Source organism: Colletotrichum jinshuiense, chromosome 5 (genome assembly GCF_051148585.1).
Source record: "Colletotrichum jinshuiense chromosome 5, complete sequence".
Lineage (NCBI taxonomy): Eukaryota > Fungi > Ascomycota > Sordariomycetes > Glomerellales > Glomerellaceae > Colletotrichum > Colletotrichum jinshuiense.
Window position 1 is genome coordinate 56,836 of NC_139312.1, and position 20,167 is coordinate 77,002.

The 20,167-nt window shown below is 54.7% G+C and overlaps 4 protein-coding genes across 4 annotated transcripts; 2 read left to right on the plus strand and 2 right to left on the minus strand.

Annotated features, from left to right (window-relative positions):
- Positions 1–2,725: 2,725 nt before the first annotated feature.
- On the minus strand, positions 2,726–3,753 carry EsH8_V_000013 (dienelactone hydrolase; the record flags this gene model as incomplete). Its single annotated transcript, XM_083272529.1, has 3 exons — positions 2,726–3,046; positions 3,114–3,501; positions 3,704–3,753. The coding sequence occupies 3 exons, from the start codon at positions 3,751–3,753 to the stop codon at positions 2,726–2,728; spliced, it is 759 nt and encodes a 252-aa protein (XP_083125244.1).
- Positions 3,754–5,225: 1,472 nt separating this feature from the next.
- EsH8_V_000014 (eukaryotic membrane protein family-domain-containing protein) lies at positions 5,226–8,374 on the plus strand (the record flags this gene model as incomplete). The annotated part of the gene is made up of 3 exons (XM_083272530.1): positions 5,226–6,941; positions 6,997–7,647; positions 7,703–8,374. 3 exons carry the CDS (start codon positions 5,226–5,228, stop codon positions 8,372–8,374), a joined length of 3,039 nt encoding a protein of 1,012 aa, XP_083125245.1.
- Positions 8,375–8,829: 455 nt separating this feature from the next.
- Positions 8,830–10,060, plus strand: EsH8_V_000015 (uncharacterized protein; the record flags this gene model as incomplete). The annotated part of the gene is made up of 3 exons (XM_083272531.1): positions 8,830–9,033; positions 9,351–9,905; positions 9,983–10,060. 3 exons carry the CDS (start codon positions 8,830–8,832, stop codon positions 10,058–10,060), a joined length of 837 nt encoding a protein of 278 aa, XP_083125246.1.
- Positions 10,061–12,778: 2,718 nt separating this feature from the next.
- Positions 12,779–13,817, minus strand: EsH8_V_000016 (F-box domain-containing protein; the record flags this gene model as incomplete). The annotated part of the gene is made up of 2 exons (XM_083272532.1): positions 12,779–13,288; positions 13,437–13,817. The coding sequence occupies 2 exons, from the start codon at positions 13,815–13,817 to the stop codon at positions 12,779–12,781; spliced, it is 891 nt and encodes a 296-aa protein (XP_083125247.1).
- Between the last annotated feature and the right edge of the window lie 6,350 nt (positions 13,818–20,167).

Here is a 20,167-nt window from a genome sequence, read left to right on the forward strand (position 1 = left end):
GGGAAGCGTAGGGTAGCCGGGCTTCCTGGCAGATCAGCAGGTTCAGCTGAAGAGACCCTGGAGGGACCTGACGTGTGTCGAAATCGAAGAGGCGAGGACGAGACGAGGCTGCACAATGGGCTAGCGCGCGACGGCACAGCCGCTGGCAGCAGATTGACTGGACTGCGACCGACCAGTGCGATCAGTGGTGTCGGCCCAGTGTCCAGTGTGCAGTGTGCAGTGACTAGCTTGCCCAGCCATCTCCAAGTTGCTCCATCGCCAACTCAACCCCATGCATCCGCATGGCATGGCCCCCTTGTCTTACCCAATAGCCCTATCGGTCGCTAGCTCGTGGCTTATATGGCGCTATTTTGCCGTGCAACAGGCAGCGGGATTGCAAGGGGCTCCGCCATTGTTGTTGACGGGCGGTGATGCAAGAAGCAAGGCAAGGCAAGGCATGTTGACGTGGAAGAAGCAAGTTCGAGGCCGATTGACATTGAGGTCCTCCATTTTTCGGGGGCTGTGCAAGGCATCCAAGAGATGCATAGTCCTGTTCTCCGAGGACTAGGAGCGGGCCGCTGTTGGAACCAGCGGTCGGTGCGGAAGGGAAAGGCATGACAGTGATGGGATTGACCCATTGCCAGTGCTTGTTCTCCCAGCAGAAAATGACAAGCTTCCATCCGATCCCTATTAGCGTTCTTTATCCGCCGTCTTAATTTCACCTCGCTACCAGTACCCGACAGCACGGGCCAAGGTTGCTGGAGGGAACTGGATTGCAGTGCATGTTTCACCGTTGCCGACCCTCAACCGCTCAATGTATGCCCATTGGAGTCGCGGCGCATTGTGAGGCTTGAATGTATCATTTTTCACCCTCAGCTACGCGCCAGCCTTCACTCGCATATGATTAAGTCTCACGTTTTTCGTAGAAGAAACCTAAAAGATTTGGTACGCCCCGCACTTTGAGGAGCTGACCTAACGTGAAAAATAACGTAAAACTATCGGACGGTTTGGGCTGTCTTAATCGGCAGCACTGCTCCTGCAACTCTTGTCACTTGGGCTTTGCAGACACCCTTATTCTTTCGTAGACAATCTTTTGTGAAAGCGGTCCCAGATCTCCTGGTTCGGGTTATGTATTTAGTCTCAGGAACATTGGTCTGGACTTACATTTGCCCGTACCCGGAGCGTAATGGCAACGTCATTAGCGTTGTCCGAAAGACTTTGACCATGTCCTCGTCTGTATTCATACAAATGAATAGCTCTTGCAGTTGACATCATTAAGGCGGCACAGTGGCCTGTGTCCTTGTCTTTTGACCCACTGTGAGCCTTGACGTGACTACCACCATCATCCCCAAGGGCGAGGTGAGAGACAACTGGATTGATCGTGCATCCACTCTCGACAACGGAAACAATGCCAAGTGCCCTTAGATCCAGAGACGGAGCGGATGCAAGATCCGCAGCAATGTTGTTCGGACCTTGACGGGTATGCGAGGATTGACGGTCTGACGCTCATACGCAGTGGACTTGGTAACTAGAATAAGAGAGTGGAGCTTGGCAACATTCAGTGGAGAGAGGAGGGGTGCGAGTCGTACTTCAACAATGGTGAAAACACCATATATCATCTAGATGCCCTTTGCCGAAGCTATGATAATACGGAAGTTTATTGAAGGCCAAAATGATTTATCGCCCTTGAGCTGAACATTGGTTCTAGACACTTATTACAGGCCATGAACAGCTCTCATAGCGACGGTGTACCAAAGGAGTAGTGGGAGAAGCATGATTTCCCTCTGTTCCGAATCTAGGAGTCAGGTCCAATCTCTCGGTTCACGTTACCTTCAGAATCGCCTTTCGAGTCTACCTAGTCAATCCATGCCTTGGATATTTTATCCTCCTATTGTAACACCACATGCCATGCCATTCTCCTGGTTCCACGCGAATTCAATTGACGGTTCCAGAATAACATTGCAATCTGATACCATTGATGACTTACTGCCAGAGAACGTGGCTGGCGTGCAGCATCTCGACAAGGATGCTTCTGATACCTTTGAAAAATATAAATGCCATCACCTCTCGTTCAAGGGTACACTTATTCAGCAATTTTCGAAAGGACAAGTTAAGCCCGCTTCTTTCTGATTGCCCCGGCGTTCCTCATACTGTCCACCACTAGATCACAGAACCTCGCGGTTGGACAGCACCACGCGATATAGCTTGATTTCTCTCTCTCAAACTACATGGAGCTTCAGCGAGACGGGTTGCCTTCCAGCTCCAATTAGCAATTTGTCCTCGGCGCCAAGTCCAGCACAGTCGATACTAGTTGCGGGGATGTTACCGGCAAGGAAGCCGATGCTTATATTAGGTGACAGTCTCTCAGTGTGTATCACTTCATGTCAATCTATCAGATGGTGCCGAGGGAGGATGACTGTGTCACGGGGTAGGATTTGAGGGCCAACGAGCCTAAGATGACTGATGCTAGCGTGTTTCCAAAGGTAAGCATTGCACATATCGTGGCGTCGATATGCGCAGCATCAGGTCGACGTGTGAACTTCACCAAGGGTAATTGGGTAGAGAAGGATGTTTGAACCGACGTAATTGGGTGTCGAGATAGGCATATTAAATTCCATGCATCATGAAAGAGCCTATCTCGCAGTGCTAATCATCAATTGGTATTCCGAACTTCCCGCGACGCCGTCCATGGAGCAGCCGCCTCATTTATTCATAACTTTGACTCTCCAACCCTCTCGTCGTCTAGTCACAGCAGGTGCTCGTCGAACCAGGAGATTGCCTGGTAGAAGGCCTGCTCCTTGGCGTACTTCTGCACCTTGTTGCTCAGGTCGCAACGGACAGCAAAGCCGTGCTCAACGCCAGAGTAGAGGTTGACCTGGTAGGGCTGGCCAGTCTTCTGCAGAATCTCCTCAGACTTGTGGCGCTTCTCGGCAGGGAAGATGCTATCAGTCTCTGCGGCGGCGATGGAGAGGGGGCCGGGGATGGCGGCGAGCTCCTCCTCGTCAACGAAGCTGGGGTGGGCAACGAAGCCAACCTTGATGCCGTCCTGGTAGTGGCGGATAACGTACTGAGCGCACGGAAAGTGTCAGCCAATCTCTAGTCTCGCAAGGTATACAAGGTTCACGGCGACATACCTTGGCGCCAAAGCAGTATCCGACGGCACCAAGCTTGGTGATGCCGTGCTCGTTCTGCAGGTACTTGATGGAGTCAACGACAATAGGGTCGACCTGCTCCTTGGTGTGCGGGTGCTTGCCGTCGCTGCCCTCAGCGAACCACTTGAAGATGTCGAAGCCCTCGGGGTTAGGCAGGCTCAACTGGTCGCCGTCAAAGAGGTCGACAATCAGAGTGGTGTAGCCATTGGCAGCGAACTGGTCAGCGAGCAGCTGGCTGTTGTTCCAGATGCCAAAGACGTCGGCGACAAAGAGAATACCGGCGTTCTTGTGCGCCTTGTCGGCGGGGGCCTCGGCAAGGTAGCCCTCGTATTTGCCAGCGACGGAGATCTTCTTGCCTTGAGGGGTGCCTCTAAATAGCAAACACTGTTAGCCAACTCCTTGACGACCGTGGGAGCAATGGTCGCTAGATCCTCGATAAAATGATGTGTTGAGGTGTGGATGGTTCTCAGTGCCTGACGTAGGACTACATGTGCTTGGTGCAGGTCTCAAAGCAACAAGCTTTGTGAAGTGGGGGAGGGGTAAATCGGCGGGGCATTTCCGGATGTTCTTACTCGTGCTTGACGCCGACGGTGCAGCACTGTCCGGGAGGGTTGGACGCCATTTTGTGTATATTTACAGAGGATTGGTTGGAGAGAAAATGCACAAAGGATAGAGTTAGGAAACCTGTTGACTGAGACGAGAGCAGGGAAGGGTCCTGGCGTGCTTAAGAGTCTGAGATCGAGGACTGGTGGAGGGGCCTCACGGATGATGGGTGGCCCACGGATCAGGAGTGCCGAGGCGTTGACGTGAGGCATTACCATGACTTACCAAGCGAATGATTTCCATGGCGTACTGGACCCCCTTTCAACGGGCCTTGAAATGGCATTTTGGGTGGGCCAAGATCCGTTCCGATCCCCACAACGCGATGAATCTACTGGATGTTGCTTGGGCGCGAAGACTTTTGACCCTCAGACTCCGTGCCCCTCCCGATGAGACAAGATACCACCCAGATGAAGACAGACACGGACTAGACTTCCGAGGGCCGTTCCATGGTGAAGACGCTTCCACCCCACTTCGCCGAGGTTTTCGTGTGCCTCGGATTCTGCCAGGAGAAAAAAATTCCAACTACACTGGGGCTTCTCCCTACCGGTGCGGTCCCGGCCCGGCATTAAACCAGTGGCAGTAGCGGACATAAGGTAGCGCCGGCCTGCCATGGGGCAATAGGGTCTATGAAGTCGCCGATGCAGACCCGACGAGTACACAATAGTGTATATTATACTATGTAAGTTGGTTAAGCAAGTTACCCACCTGTTCATCTTGCCGATTCGGTCTGCAGCCCGGCGCTGGGCAGCTCCTACGTTCGGGGTTAGCGATGCGAATACCGGAGCCAAGAAAAAGAATTCTGCAGATTTCTTAATTCCGCCATTTTGAGAAAGGCAACGTCATCGATCACGACCTAAAGAGAAACTGCCTCACTCCAGAGCATGATCCCAGGGAAGATCTATGCAAGGTGTTTGCAGGGCGTGAGATTGCTGCTCGTGGAGATGGCCAATCCCTCGGTGAGCACTTCTTTACCGAAATCTCTCTCGGCCCTCACCCTGCCACACCGAGGCCACACCGGGAATCCGGCAAAAAGTGCACGGCCCTGTTCCCATACGTCACCCGCTACAGGACGGAGTACCCGCAGGCCCATCTCGATCCAAATTAGTGTCCCCCACTGTCCTCTTGTGGCTTCTGCCGCGTCGTGGGCACTGGGTTTCCCTGTCGGCCACCAATCCAATCGTTCTTGGAGATCGCCCAGTCGGCAACCATTTCCCCCACGCAGCCTCTGAAGAACTGCAAACTGCAAGGCTGACCGCTCGAATCGCTCGGCACGACACTAGACCTACCAAAAACCCGTCCAAAAATACCCGGTGCATGAAGCCGGCCACCGATTGAGATTTTTTTGCGCCGTCCGCCAGTCCACGAGTCCAAGCGAATGGCGCCGCCGCCTATCGCTCAAGAAAGACAGTGAAGGGTTTGGGAATGTCGGAGAGTGACCAGCACGGGGAACGAGGGGCCGATAACCATGGAGCTTCTCGAAATCCGGCCGCAATGCCTTCCGAGCCGATCGAGTCATTCCCGCCCATGCCGACAATCCCTTCCGAGGACGAGGCATGCGACGACGGCATTGTAAATACCAAGACCGATCTCAGAGTCTCGCACATTCCACTTCCTCCGCCATCCAACGTCTCCGCGAGCGCCCCTCCTACCTCGACACTCCCTACCATACCCGGCGGTCACTCCGACGAAGAACAGTCCTCCGACGCATCCTCGACGCATAGCAAGCCTGATAATCTGGAATCCTCGACTTCGTCGTCAATCTCCGAGCCTGCGGCCGCGGTTAAAAAGAAGGACGCCGAGGGGGGCAAGGAGGATGGTGCCCCGAACTCAAGAGCCAGGGCCGGATCGAGTTCCACATCCATGAAGAAAACTCAGAGCAATGATAATGTCAGGAGACTGTCCATCGCGGGGATGCAGCAACTCACGGTGCCCGAGGCTCTACCCGTTGCTATTGTTCCCGATCAAGCAACTAGCGATCAAAATCCACCGGCGCGCTCGCGCATTGCAGAACAGCTGCAAGCCATCCGGCAGTCGATCCTCAGCCAGCCGGACTCTTTACGAGCAAACGGCCCTGCCACAGACGGAGGCGGCAGAGCCCGAAACCAGGACGAACAGAGACGTCCTATTACTGCGAGAACACTTTCGACACCCCCGACGAACCGACGACAATCGCAGTCACAGGCAACCTCGCCCCGCCGAAATTCCTTCTACACCGTTGCTCGGCCACCGCCTCTGAACCTAGAGGCGGCCAGCCATTTCAACACAGTCAGCTTTCAACCACCGACCCAGAGCAAACCACCGCAGATACAAGTGCCACCGCCGACCAAAGTACAAAGAAATGACCCTTTCCCGCCGTCGCCTCTCCCCCCTTCGATACCCCTCCCACCCATGTCTATACCGACGCATCTTCAGCTAGAACTAGCAGCTCAACGACCGAGCCCTTTGTACATACACCACTCGCATACGAATGATATCCCATACGAGTCTTACGTCGTGAAGTGGGAAAGACTCAAGAATGTTCTCCTGCTGCCGTCATTTCTCGAAAGAACACTCTATTTTGGAGCGCTGGCCTGCCTTGATGCTTGGCTGTACAACTTCACCATCTTGCCCATGAGGTTTTGCATCGCCCTCGGCGTCCTGTTCAGGTGGTGGGGTTATATGGCGGCCAAGGAGGCTCGGTGGATGATCGGTTTTGTTTGGTCTGGAATGGGCAGAGTATGGGCCAGAGCCCGGCGACCCAGATCAAGGACTGCCTCATCTGCCCAGCCGGAAGCCACTGATCATATTGTCAGCCGTGACAGAAGTCAAAGCCGACCGAGAGAACAGAGTGCCCCCATACCAGCTTCAGACATCAGATCGCCTGACTATGTCCCCGCCACTCACCTCGAATTCGATGCTAAGGCAAATGGCAATCGGGTTGTCGAACAGGAGGCCAAGATGAATGGCAATGGGCATGCAGTCAGTTATAAGATTAATGGCTCTGCCGGTCATCTTCCCCCTCACGCTTCAGGATACCGGACCCACCGACACCGTAGGACGAAATCGATGCCATCCAATCTGTCATCCTTCCACAAAGCCGACCTGTTGCAAGGTGCCGTGATCCTTTGCAGCTCGTTGTTTCTAATGAAACTGGATGCCAGTCGGATGTATCATTTCATTCGTGCCCAGGACGGTATCAAGCTTTACGTCATATACAACGTCCTTGAGGTAAGTAATCCTAGCGTCTCTCTTACGTCGCCCTTGTTAACCAAGTGGCCTCCAGGTCGGTGATCGCCTCTTGTCAGCTCTGGGACAAGACATCTTTGAGTGCCTTTTCAGCTCCGAAACATTGTCCAGGAACAGCTCTGGTCGTTCCAAGGTCCTCTTGCCGTTGGGCATGTTCGTCCTTGCTCTTATCTACAACATCATCCATTCCGTTGCGCTGTACTATCAGGTCATTACGCTCAATGTGGCTGTGAATTCTTATTCAAATGCACTATTGACGCTCATGATCTCAAACCAGTTTGTGGAGATCAAAAGCACGGTTTTCAAGCGCTTCGAAAAGGACAACTTGTTTCAGCTGACATGTGCGGACATTGTGGAGCGATTCCAGCTATGGATCATGCTATTCATTATCGGCATGCGCAATATTGTGGAAGTCGGCGGGCTTTCTGTCCCAGGGGCTGGTTCTGAAAGCGGCGACATGGGAGGAGGCTCTGTACCCCTTCACAGTCCATCGATTCTACCATTCAGCTTCACAATACTTCCATCATGGGTCTGGTCTGGCGAGGTTCTCTCGCCCTTCCTCATTGTCATTGGTAGTGAGATGCTGGTCGACACCATCAAGCACGCCTACATTAACAAGTTTAACAACATCAAACCGACGTTTTACAGCCGCATCTTAGACATTTTGTGCAAGGACTACTACACAAATGTAACTTTACCCCCGGTAGACTTCATTCATTGTTGATAGCTAACACCCTTTGTAGGCCTTTGTCACGCCCTCACTGACACGTCGCCTTGGACTTGCAGTCATCCCGTTGTCATGCCTATTCATCCGGGCTTCAGTACAAACGTATCACATGTTCCTCTCAACTCGGATCCCTACTCCCCTCCCAGAGTCCACCCAGACGTCTTTGTCTGTCGAGTCCGCAACGCCGTCATCGCCTGTCATGGTGGCTGCTCTCGATCGCCTTGACACGTTGCTTCGCGACGCCTTGGGTCGGGCCGTTTACGGCTATCCGTATGGGGAGCCCAGCGTCCGGAGCTGGGCATGGTGGACTTGGACCAGCGACGATGTCATTGCGGCGGTGACCATGATCGTGGTCTTCTTCATCGCCTTCCTGGTTCTCCTCATCATCAAGCTCTTGCTGGGTATGATTCTGCTGCGGTACTCTCGCAACAGGTATGCCAATATGAAGCGCAAGGAGCACATGGTTGCGACTGGTCAAGAGGAGCGCGAGTACTACGATGCTAAGGGCAAAAGAATTGGCGGTTATGGCCACATCGAAGTCACGGAGGAGAGACGAAGGTGGATACACGCTGATGAAAAAGAGGGCTTGAAGGGCGGCAAGGGACGAACCCAGAAGCCAGAGAAGCCTCAAGAAGGGGACTACAACGGAGTTCACCGCTATGAAATGGTTACGAAGAGAATATGGTGAAGGCGGTTTGTTTTTTTGTTTTTTTTTTGGAGGGGGTAGCATGGTCATACAGCATTGCATAGCTTGGGCCCAAGCATCTTGGGGTTTCTACTTTTTTTTCTGTTATTTCTTCATTTGAGAATTGAAACCCTTGATTTGAAAGCCTGTTTGACATCTGCTGTTCCTTGGGTGCGTGAAGCAATCGTGTGCTGCACCCCGGAAAATCGTGAACTCTATCCATGATCACCACCGAGTACACATGTATAGGCCATGAAATCTAGGCGCATCTCCGAAAACCTCAAGCCACCTTTCTTCTTCCTCTAAACGTCAGCCGACGGACGTTGTTGCAGTCGCGGAAATCATATACAGCGGGAAAACGGTTCTTGGCGCACATCAAGACAAAGCCCCAAACATTGAGACATCTGCATCCGGCTGAGTCAATTTGCAAGAACCGAGACAAGACGGCTCCCGGGACCATGGCGCCGGCCCAAGACCGTCGACTACTCCGGAAGGCCAACGGCCGGCCGGCCGACTACCTCATCGATTCGGACGAAGCCCAGGAACTCCACGACCTCCGAGAGATGCTGGACCGCATGGTGGAGGATAGCGCTTGCAGCATCTGTTATGAGCCTTTACGAAAGATGTTCACTGCCTCATGCGGGCACAGCTATTGCATAAGAGTATGTCTCTCCCCCTTCTTGCCTCTTTGTACAGGTGTCGTACGCCAAAATATTGTCAAAAAAGTTGAGTTTGACTGAGTGTGGATTGTGTAGTGCATACGCAAGTGGTTCATTGAATCGGGTGAGCTTTGCGTTTTCTACGGCAAGAGTAGTTGCCGAACCGACGTCATCCTCACTCAATGCCCGACATGTCGCACGATCATTGAGTGCGCATTGGACGAGGATCGCAAGCTATGTATCCCACGTTCGGTCATGGTACGATTTCAATTATGAAACCAAAGAACCATCACCCGAAGAAAGGCTAACAGCGGGCGCAGCTGGAGGACCAGTTGGAGGCGCTCCGAAAATGGGCCAGCCGGAGAAAAGCTCAAGATGACGAAACACGCGCGGCAGGACGCACGATCCCGGCGACGGCATGCTCATGGCGCAGAAACGCACTCGAAATCGAACACGGGCACGGCAGCCGAGACGACGAGGCGGATGCGGATTGGGTGTGCGACTGGCATGAGGAGGAGCCCGAGCCTGAACCCAGAGTCGATCCCGAGGGTCAGAGGTCCATGTCTTACACGTCCGGGGACGAGGATGACAACGGAACGGTTCCTGTTGGCCGCAGCTGGGGTCAAGAGTCGATGCACGAAATGACAGAAACTCCTGAGCCTAGCGAGGATCGACGCATTGGTGACCCGACAGAAGGACTACAACCTATAGGCAATTCGTGGAGGGAGGAAACACCAGACGCCTCTAGCTACACTCCCCTGCGGCTCTTGGATCCTGGATTATCTCCGCACCAGGCCAGCCGAATGGGCGGTCTGACGGCGTTCGACATAGCACACGGCAATTCCGCCTCTGACGAAGACTTGGACGCGCACCAGGTAAGACAAGCCCCCCTATTCCCCTCATTGTGAGCCCGGTGTTGATACCCTCTGTACAGTGAACTAACTCCTCGCAGCCAGGTTCATGGGTATCCAGCTACACGCTGGCGCAGGTTGTCGTGGCGGGCATTCTGACGATGGCTTACGGCAGGTAGACATGATACCAGAAACTAATAGGTAATCATTGCTGTGAAGTTGTTGAAGTAGGAAGCTGTGGCACCGCATCAGTCGGTTGGAAAATAGGCTACTCTGGCGAAGACTGGCAGGGTAAATTGTCGTCTTCAGGGGAAGTGTAAATGCATGTCCGACTTGGCGGACGGTAATTCATCTTTTCGCCAATCTTGTGTGGACCGGCAGGCGAGGGAAATATTCAATTGGTTGACAGGCCAAGAATGGCATCAAAAGACAGAATCCAATTGGCGTGCCTTGCAAGACCATTTTTTAAGGGTGTCGATTGTATTTGTCCCCTGAAGTTCGAGGCCGCCTGGCGCATAATGATCCTTTTACCTGCCGACGATCGTTCAAAACATAATTGTGAGACCTCGCGGCAGTTTCCGAGACCAAAGTCTCACTTTTGGAAGAGCCGGAGTTGTCGCCATCATAAAGAATTCATGGGGGCCAAGAGCTCTCCGCTTTGTAGTGCGAATTTTCGGCCGCAAATGACCCAAGGGGTATTGCCGAGCACAGCAAGGGCCTGGAGGGGATTTTGAGACAAGGGAAGGGAAATAGCGAAGCTGAGAAACTTCTATGAGCACACGATGATCTCTAATATACCGTAATTGTGTGAATGTTCCGCCTCTATGAGAAAATCCCATCGCTCTGGATGGTCCCGTAATGCTAACTGCTCCAGGGAAGAATGTGGCAGCTGGGCCCCCATTGAAGCTTTCCCGGGCCATAATGCCCATTTGAGTGGTGCAATCAAATGTGATCGCTTGTGAAGGAAGCCGTCGGATGTCAAGCTCCGGCGCCAGCTGCCTCAGGGGTTCTGGCTGGTATTTGGCAGTTGTCGTGGAGCACATGCCCAACTGGAGCAGAATGGGAGAGCATCGTCCAGCACTGGATTTTATCAGTTCTCACTTGGTCCCTGGGCCGGTTTACGCGCCTGCTGTCATTTGTAGCATTCACACCTGCAAGGTCCGAGATTCAGGCACAAGTCACCCTTTTGCCTCTTTGCCAACCTCCTGCTTGTTCAGGGGGACATCGTTGTTTTCTCTCACACCGTTCAATGGCCGATTTATGAGTCTGAGCAGTTCGGGGAAGAGCGAGACATGAAATAATTTCAACGCGGAGAGCCCATTCTCCTTCCGTCGCTAGTAATCTTAGGCGCGAACAGGCTTTGGGTCGGGCTCCTGCTGGATGGTGCTTTCCATAACCACCAGCCCAGTACACCCTCCGCTGTCGTAGGGCAGGTGCATGCCCATAACTTACGGGAGCAAGAGAAAAGTATTACGAGAAACAATGGAAGCAGCGAGATATCGTGAAATCACTCCTTCCTCGTTCTTTTGACATTTGCCTGGCATATGACTTCCTCGAGCCCAGGTTCGTCTGCCCAATCCTCAACAGCGAACCTCCATCAACATTCGTGTCCCCAACAGCCATCTCCCAGACATCATTCCTCCAAACTTCATTTGCACAGACCCTCTCCATTGTAGTGCGTCTCTGTTTGATACCATCTTCAACGGTCCCGTTGGCTCCAGCAGACCCGACGCTCTCAGAGAGACGCAGAGGAGCAATCCGCCGCAAACCCAACGCAAGAACTTCTGTCCACGAATACAATGAGCACCGCTCGTCCGTCCCAAACCCAGCCCACAAGCTCTCCCCCGAACGACTCCACCATTACCGATCAGAACACCTCGGCGTCAGCTCCGCAGTCGCCTGTCACAGCGGTGCCCGCCCACCAATGCAGAAACTGTCGTGCCTCGTTCTGCCAGCCTCTCAGCTGCGGCCATGTCTACTGTGACGAGGTATGTGCAGCGAGCTTCCGCTGTCCCCTCCTGGCTACGAGGGGTTCCCGAAGCTTCTGCCAATGCTGATCCCACTTAGTGTCTCGGCCCTCGACGCAACCAGTCGTTTTCGGGATCCAGACAGACGGGATGTCCCGAGTGTGAACGCAAGATCACACCCCCTTTGAAATCCTTTCCACCTGTAAGCCCCCGATTCTGCCACAATTCAAGACATCTCATGATTCGGTCCCTAACAAGCCCCCTTTTCGTCTTCAGGAACCTAAACATGTGCCCGGCATCGACGTCGGATTCCAAACCCGACTAGAAAGGCGACTCAAACACATTTAGGTCATGCTGCTTGTTTTCTTCATCCTCTGGACCATTGGCGTACTGGTGTTTGGCATATGGGCGTGCGTCGAACTATCCGGAGCCGCTGCATTGCTGTCCGGGAAAACACGATAAATTGCAGATGGTTGGCGGGCGGTTGAGCACGAGTCACTGGAAGGCTGCACTGTAGGTGATGTCGGTGTTGGTCTTGGTGAAAGAAAAGACACGGACACTGTCAAACACAATTACGAAATAGCTTTAGCACACCCTGGAACTAATTATAACTAATGCAACAGAAACGCTCAACTGTCTAACTGGGTTCACATTGCCTGATCAATGACTCCAAATAGCCACAAGGGTTCACGAGAGGGGGAGGAAAAGGACCATGATTGTTGATACCATGCTAGAACTACTTGACCGCCCGTGCTTCGGCATACCTCTCTGGCACACCCTCTTCCCCGTCATGATACACGTTATCGTATACATATCCAATGCGCAGCCAACATACACCAAACAAACGCCGCCGGCCGCTCCCAGAGCGGCATGTCAACGCCAAAACCCAGAGTCGCACATCAGTCGTAAAATTGCAGCACAGTTCGCTGCCTACCGAAGGCCGCTGCCGTCTCCCCTCGAGACCCTCTCCCAGAACCGCCTGAGCCGCCAGACCCTCCCCACACCCTTGCTCTCTTCCCACTTCTTGATGTCTTCCTCCCGGTGGCGCACCTCGCCCTTCCACACGCCCTCTACCCACTTCCTCAGGCCGTCCTTGACTTTCTCCTTCTCGATGGCGCGCCTCTTGGCGACGAGCGCGGGCGCTACTTGCACCATGGTCATGCCGGGGACGCATTCAGGCGGGAGAACGGACCGCTCTACAAGAGCCTCGGCCGAAGGCCGAGAGGCAAGGCGGCGAGATAGTCGGATAGATACCAGAGAGCGGGCCAGCCGGCGGGAGACAACGGACGTGTGAGTCAGAAAGATGGAGCGGGCGATGAGCTCCGCCAAGGAAGGGCGGGAGGGAGAGGCAAGAAGCGGCGGCAGGATTGCGCGCGTATGACGGAGGCGGTAGTGATGGAGGATTGGCGAGAGGGACAGGTGACGCAGGTGGTGATTGGTCTGTGCCATCAGCAGAGTTCAGCAACAAATGGAGGGGCCAACGGGGGGCAGCGACACGGGCGAAACCAGGCGAGGGATGGGAGAGGAACATGACGGCAACCAGGGGTAAAAAGCTCATACAGGGTCACCAATGCGTGGGAATACCTACCCTCGAAGTGGACAACAGATCATTCACATCCAGATAGCCGAGGATGTGCAGCAAGACCTCGTTGGGAAGTTCTGAGAGCATGGGATCCGTGGTGTGATAGGGACGTCGGAACATCGTCAGACAAGACGACGAAGAGGCCGCCAGCGTCTGCTGCTGCTGCTGCTGCTGCTGCTGCTCGTCACGTACTCCATCGTCTATTTGGGGACGTGGTCGGGCATCAGCGACCGCCGAGTACGTGGAGTCGATCTGCGAGTGAAGGCTAGGACCAGGGCCATGATCGATGGCGGGTACAAGAACTGCGGGAGACGAGTGTGATATATCAAGCTGGCGGGTCGGTGAGGTGAGGTGGCCTGGGGCCATCTTGTGGTGCATGGTGCCCATGGCTGACTCAGTCACCCGCAAGCGACGAAATGGTCATGAACAGGGCAAGTGATTTCCGCCGCCGAGATGGACTGCAGCAAGGACGGTACGATATGGAGCTGCGCATGCGGTTGTCAACCAGAGGATGCTGTGGCAGCAGTGGCACACGAGTGGTCCGGCTGGCGCCAATCGCTGCCGGCGATTCCGGCAAGATCTCGATTCTTCAGGGCCTAGTCCGGGCTTTGCCTCGCCCTGCGTGTGTGGCGCCAAGTATCGAGTTGCGTAACGAGACCGCGTAAGGACGAGTATAGATGAGCGGGAAGGGGGGAAAGAAGCGGGAGAGGGAGAGCAACCAGGTGTTTCGGGCGAGGCGAGAGAGGCGGAAGGTGTCGCGTCAGAGACGAGAAGATGGGCCGAAAGGCGAGTGACGACCAGAGGTTCAGAGTGCCGCGCGTGTCTGGGGGAAAAAGAGGGAGGACCGGTGTGAACAAACTGTTTGCGCGCGCGTGCCGAGAGAGCTGTTGGCCCCCGAAGGCCAGACCGGCGACCGGTAAAAGAATCGCTTGGAGGGGGTGGCTTCGCCGCTTAAGGTCGCGAGCTGACTTGGGCAGAGCGGATATCAAGAGCGAAAGTGGAAGGGGGCGGCAAACGAGCCAATTCTGGAGTGATACAACGATGCGGGGAGGCCACTCGGAAGTGTCTTATGCGAGGCCGGGCAACGACGAGAGAATCATCAGAGGAGGTTCAGATGGTAGGGGCGCAACGGAGACAGACAGACGGATGGATGAAGTTGGGCACGGAGGGTGAAGTTGGACGCAGGGTATGGGGGACACGATCAGAGCGCAAGATAAGGTGGTGGGTGGTAGCGGGTGTCAGGGTCGTGGCAGGGCGATGTCGAAGTTGACGCCGTCGACGATGTTGCTTCCCGCCAAATCGCTGGCGCCTTCCATCCAAGGCTAGGTAGGTTGGCGGTTGACCTGAGAGCGTGACGATGTGGGGGGGTGTGTTGTGTTGGGTGCCTTGGTGAGTGCGAGTGTGAGATGCATTGCAGCTTGCGCCTCCGCCGTTCCAGGCTGCGTCACACGGCCCAGGCGGGACTGGGGGCAGGGGTAGTGGCCGGCTCACAGTGTCTGCCGGTTGAACTTGTAGGGGGTCGCTGCACTGGCGCGATCCGCAACGGTTGTACTTGACACTGTGCCGGCGGCCGGTGCGGGTACGTATCTTCCTAAGCCGCCAGCGACTAGACTAGGTGGACTACCGGTACCTACTTCCATTTGAGGTTGGACCTTTTCCGAACAAAGCGGCGCACCCCATGATGGGAATGAGCGTTCCTGACAAGAGAGCCGAGAGGCGCAAAGCTTTCTTCCATGCCATCTTCCACAAGAAGCCGTCTGCTCGAATTGAGAGTAGATTGAGCATGGCATGAAACAAACGCCCCCCCTCTCTCCTCTCCTCTCCAAAAACCCCTCCCCAAGATAAACGGGATACCTATGGCGCTTAGGACGTGCACCAAGTGCTGCCACCCCGTGTTTCTCAGTCCATAGTCTGGATGATGGGGAAGCTTTGATGGCACTCCGGACGCTGAGCAAGCAGATGCATTGATTGGGCCGGTTGTTTTCAACGCATCGGCCTAGCCACCATGCACTTCGGCACTCTGGATGTCGTCGTCGCAGCGAGCAATTGACCTGAGGCATATGCCAGTGATCTGCGGAGGCAGAGGACGACGGGATGTGTTCCGGCTTCCTCTCTTCTTGCACTTTTTGCGACCTCTCCCTGCCTGCCGTGCCTACCTGTGCCTCTCTGTCCTCGTCATTCCGGGGCGCTGGGGGTGCAGCCAGCCGAACCAGGGCGTCTTCTTATCCCCTCCTCCGAACTACCCACTTTTCAAGCAGTGCCTCCCGGGTCTGAGCTCAACCGCGACTTCAACGTCCAACATCCATCCGCGTCCTCAAGCCACGCCATGGCCCATTGGGCAATTCGGAATCGACCTATGTGTCTCAACAACGAAAGAGCGGGTTTTGTTTCCGTGTCCACAATGGTAGCCGAACAAGATCCCACCTGTCAGGCGGTTGGCAGAACGTCGCTGCTTTCCATCTGACCGCACCTGATGTGGGCATGGCCAGGTTTCCGGACAAGAGATGGCTTCCAAATGGGCCGCCAACTGTCTGGCCTTGGTCAAAGACGGGTGATATACGAAAACGCGCGCCCTTCTTTCCGCCTGCCCCCTACGGTACTCTCCAGATCGAGCCATTGGGCTTCAATCAATTGACACATGCGACAGCCCGAAGACCCCTGAACCCGGCCGTTTTGCTCTGCTATTCACTTTGTCCTTGCAATGTTGGCACTTCAGCCTGTAATTGCGTCTGATTTCGACCGCTTGCCGTCCTCGCCAAAGCATGGGCTTAACATAGCACCTGCATCCCTAACCATGAACCACGATACTTCCACGGTACAGCCCCCGCCCCTGTTCCATCTTGGGCAGCTTTATGTGCATCAGCAATGGACAACGCAGAATACAGGGCTTCTATTATGAGCATCGCCTCATTTCGCCACATTCTCGAGAGGGAAAAACTCGCCCTTGACCTGCAAGGGCAGCCTAGGATGCTGTCGACGGATGCAAACCGCATGCATGCCGCAGCACCCTGCGAAGACGAGGCTGCAACTTCCATGCCGCCCTTGTCAATCTTTTGCTGCAACAGTCGGGGTTCCTAGGGTGCGCTGGATGGCATCGAATGCGCACCATCATACGGCATGGACCGGCCAAATAAACATTGGCATTGGCATCAAACACCCGATGCAGAGTAGTGCACTGGATCCCGTGGAATACGAACACCAGATTCTGCCATCAGCCATCCAACCCATCACTCTCATTTGCTTCTTTTTCTCACTCAAAGATCCGCTTTTCCCCTAGCAGCACATCGCACGTTGTCAAATCTGCCTCGACTTCCGTTGTGGTGGTGCGGCCCATTCCCCCGACCCAACGCCTTGAAGTTCGACCCCAGCCAATCACATCATCATACAGCACTCTTTGCGGCTGCAACAGAAACACGTCCGTCCTGGTCGGCCAACGTCAAGTGTTACCCCTGTCACGATATCATCCTTGCTCCGTTTTGACGTCGTCTACTTCGCCCTTTGTCCTTCATCCTTGACAACCAATCTTGCTTTCGTTTTCTTGCGCATGCTCAATGGGGCAAGACAGCTAGCTGTATGGACTCGAGACACGACCGAAATTTCGTCTGCGGAAGCCCAGACCGGCATAATGGCCGGGCCTGGGACGGAATGCAGCTCACCCTGCTGCTCCACCCGAAATACGTTTTCTGGCTGTCCAAACATCTGGACCCTACAGTCTCGTGGCTCCCATGGGTGGCGTACTGACGTGCGTTTCTGCTGCCCGTCATTGGTCTTTAATCTGTCGTCTCTTTTCGCCAACCACGCCCAATCATATCTCGAAGAAAGGTGCATGGTTTCTTCAACACATGATTCGCAAAATTCCAAGGATTCGGATGGCCTGCGGACGTGTTCTGGAAGCCCGGGATGCTTATTGGCCTTAAATCTGCATCATTCCTCAGCGTGAACTTGTCGAAGGACTCCACAGGTGTTTCCAAGTGGCAACATTGCGTTTCCCCATGATGGGCAGACCCCCCAAAGCACAGCTCGCGCGAGTTTCATTGCCACCTAGCCTCGTCTCGACATGTCTTTCCTTCGTCTCTCCCACCAGCAGAGGGCTTGCTCACACAATGTCCACGGCAAACGGGACGGGCCGTTTTCCCATCATGTCCAACTCGAAGTCGTGGTTCAGAAGGTGACCGAGTGAGGGGCGGCCTCACCGATGGCCAGCTCCCCGCCCACCGCGGATCACTCGGCCTCATAACAACGCGGGGCCGCGATTATGGCCATGTTTACGCCCACCCTCGCCTTCATGGCAATTTCTGGCTACCCCGCCGGCAGAAGTCTTGCCCAAGCCACCCTCAAGTGATGCTGCTCGCCAAGTCAGTTGCTCTTCCTAGTAAACGACGCCCGCGTCAAAGGAAAGGTGGCATATGCAGGGCGCAACTTCTGGTGCCATCGAAAGCCGGCGACGCAAGCCTTTCCGCAAGCGGTCCCCGACTTGACAGCGCATCGATAGCCCGCACAGGGGATCCCCGACTTGCAACCCCCGATGAGTCGTCATTAGGCTGGGCCAACATTGGGAAGGGTATTCGCGGGGCCACTTGACCCGCCCACCGTTCATGTCATTCCACATGCCAAGCTGCAAATGAAGGAACCCGATCGAACCCTTCCCTTCGGCCTAGGCTTGCCAGGGACACCGCCAGAGCCTGATGTCCGCCGGGCCTGACCTTCAGGAGGTAAACTGGGCCATACGTTTCTCCTAGCCAGGCCAATCTCATGCAAGGCCATGCCCGATCATCGAAGTCCTGTCTTGGTCGCTGACAGCGGTTGTAGATCTGCCGCAGGGCAACCTGGCATACACTCTTGTTCATGAGGAGAGGTGGCGTGAGTTCGTTCCAATGAGTGTTGGATTTGTTAATCTGCGAGCTGCGGATGGTAATGAGAGCGCAATCCGACCAAGAGGGTGTCGCCGGGGAGCTTCGTCCGGTGGATTTGGCAAGCCACATGTCGACCACTATGGGAAAATAGGGCCTAAAACTGATGGGAGCCGCGATCCCGCATTCCTGATCGACAAACCAGGACCAGGGAGGGTACCATATCAGTACTAAAGGGAGTGAGCGTACGAATACCTTTGACCGGGAGATACTTTCAACGTGACTTGAGCAGAGGTACTTGCCTTTCCGCGGGGAACTAGGTGATGCAAACCGAATGCAATGCAGTAAGGAATATTGGCCGTGGCCAGCGGCCGGCCGCCACGTTGTCCTGCCCAGGGCCCCCGACCAACGCCCAAGGGCTTCTTGAAGACCATTCCCGACTCGTTCGCCTGCTTCTCATACCGTAACCCAAAGCCAGACGGTAACGAGCCTAACGGATCTCTCACATTAGGGCAGGTGTGAAGATTCATATGAGGAGATGGGCCTGCGGTAATTCCTATGCCCTAAAACGGTTCACCTAGATGTATAGCAGCCCGCATGGTTCTTGGGTTGCCTCGGTCCATTAAGAGGCAGGAGCCATCGTCGTGAGGCGAGACAAGAGGAATGCCCCCCCTCCAAAGAAGCACACCATGCATGGAAAAGGTGGTTCTGGCCCCCGATTATTGGTCAATGAAGTTGATGGTCTCAGGAAACGGGCTTCCGGCTCTGGTACGCCTAGCCCTGACGGACAAGACTCTCGTTTCTGGCATGTTGCGATCGATGTCGCCTGCATGCTGAGCTGGCCTCGTCCGGGGTTTCTCGACTTGTCCGTGCCCAAGTGGCTGCAGGGGGAGTGGTTGAGGTTGCAAGGTAGCTTCTCTTCCTAGATGATTGTACCTGGCTTGAACTCCTGGAGGTTTCCCCCGGACTCAATTAGGCTCGAGTAGGCCTAGGGTAGACCGAAGATGGCAGAACGGGGGGGTGCAGGATGGTGGCGACGGACTTGCCAACCTTGCAGCGATGCCACCTCGATGAAGGCCCAGTTCTGTGCGGCAGGCAAGACTTGGGCGGTCTCGTGAAATGGCCTTCGGCCGGGCACGAAGCTTTGATTTCAGAATAACCTTGTCTTTCGTTCATACATCCATCTGGCGGAAGAGTGTGGGGGGGGAGTGGCCAATGGCTTCACTAAAAATGCCGTGCAAAACTGGACAGCGCAATGGTTCATGCCGGCTGGCATCCCACCTCGCCAAGACAATTTCCGTTCCAGGGGCAACGACCGAACATCCAACACCCTTCTTTCATCTACCCCTGGGTGACAGTTGTCTTCTGCGGGACGAACCATGGAAGATGAAGGTAGTAAAAATGGTGAATTTGGGGGTGGCTGACCCCACAGCGGCCGCACGCGACGCGGGCACAAAAACAGCCTTGTCTCGAGCGGGAGGCTAAATGCTGCCCCATCACGCTCGCAGGTCGCAGCCCGCAGCGGGAACGTCCAGGATGAAGTCCCAGCGTCGTTTCAAGGTTGTTCCTGGGAGGAACACCTGCAAGTCTTCTGCAGCGACGCACACACTTAGATGAGATGTTTGTAGAAAGTGGAGCATTCCGTCCGCCTTGGACTTGCTAGCGGCCAGACGTACTGGCAGAAGAGGATTACAAACTTGGAAAGAGGAACAATGGTACATGCCACGGGCGAAAGAAATTAATGACAGGAAAACGAGCCACACTACGAATAAATGGACCACACTTACGAGGGCCAGGGCCGCGTCTGCGTGTCCAAACAACGAAAATATATGTGTGATAATGGATAACAATGCAAGGGAAGGAAAACGTGAGAAATATGTCACCCAC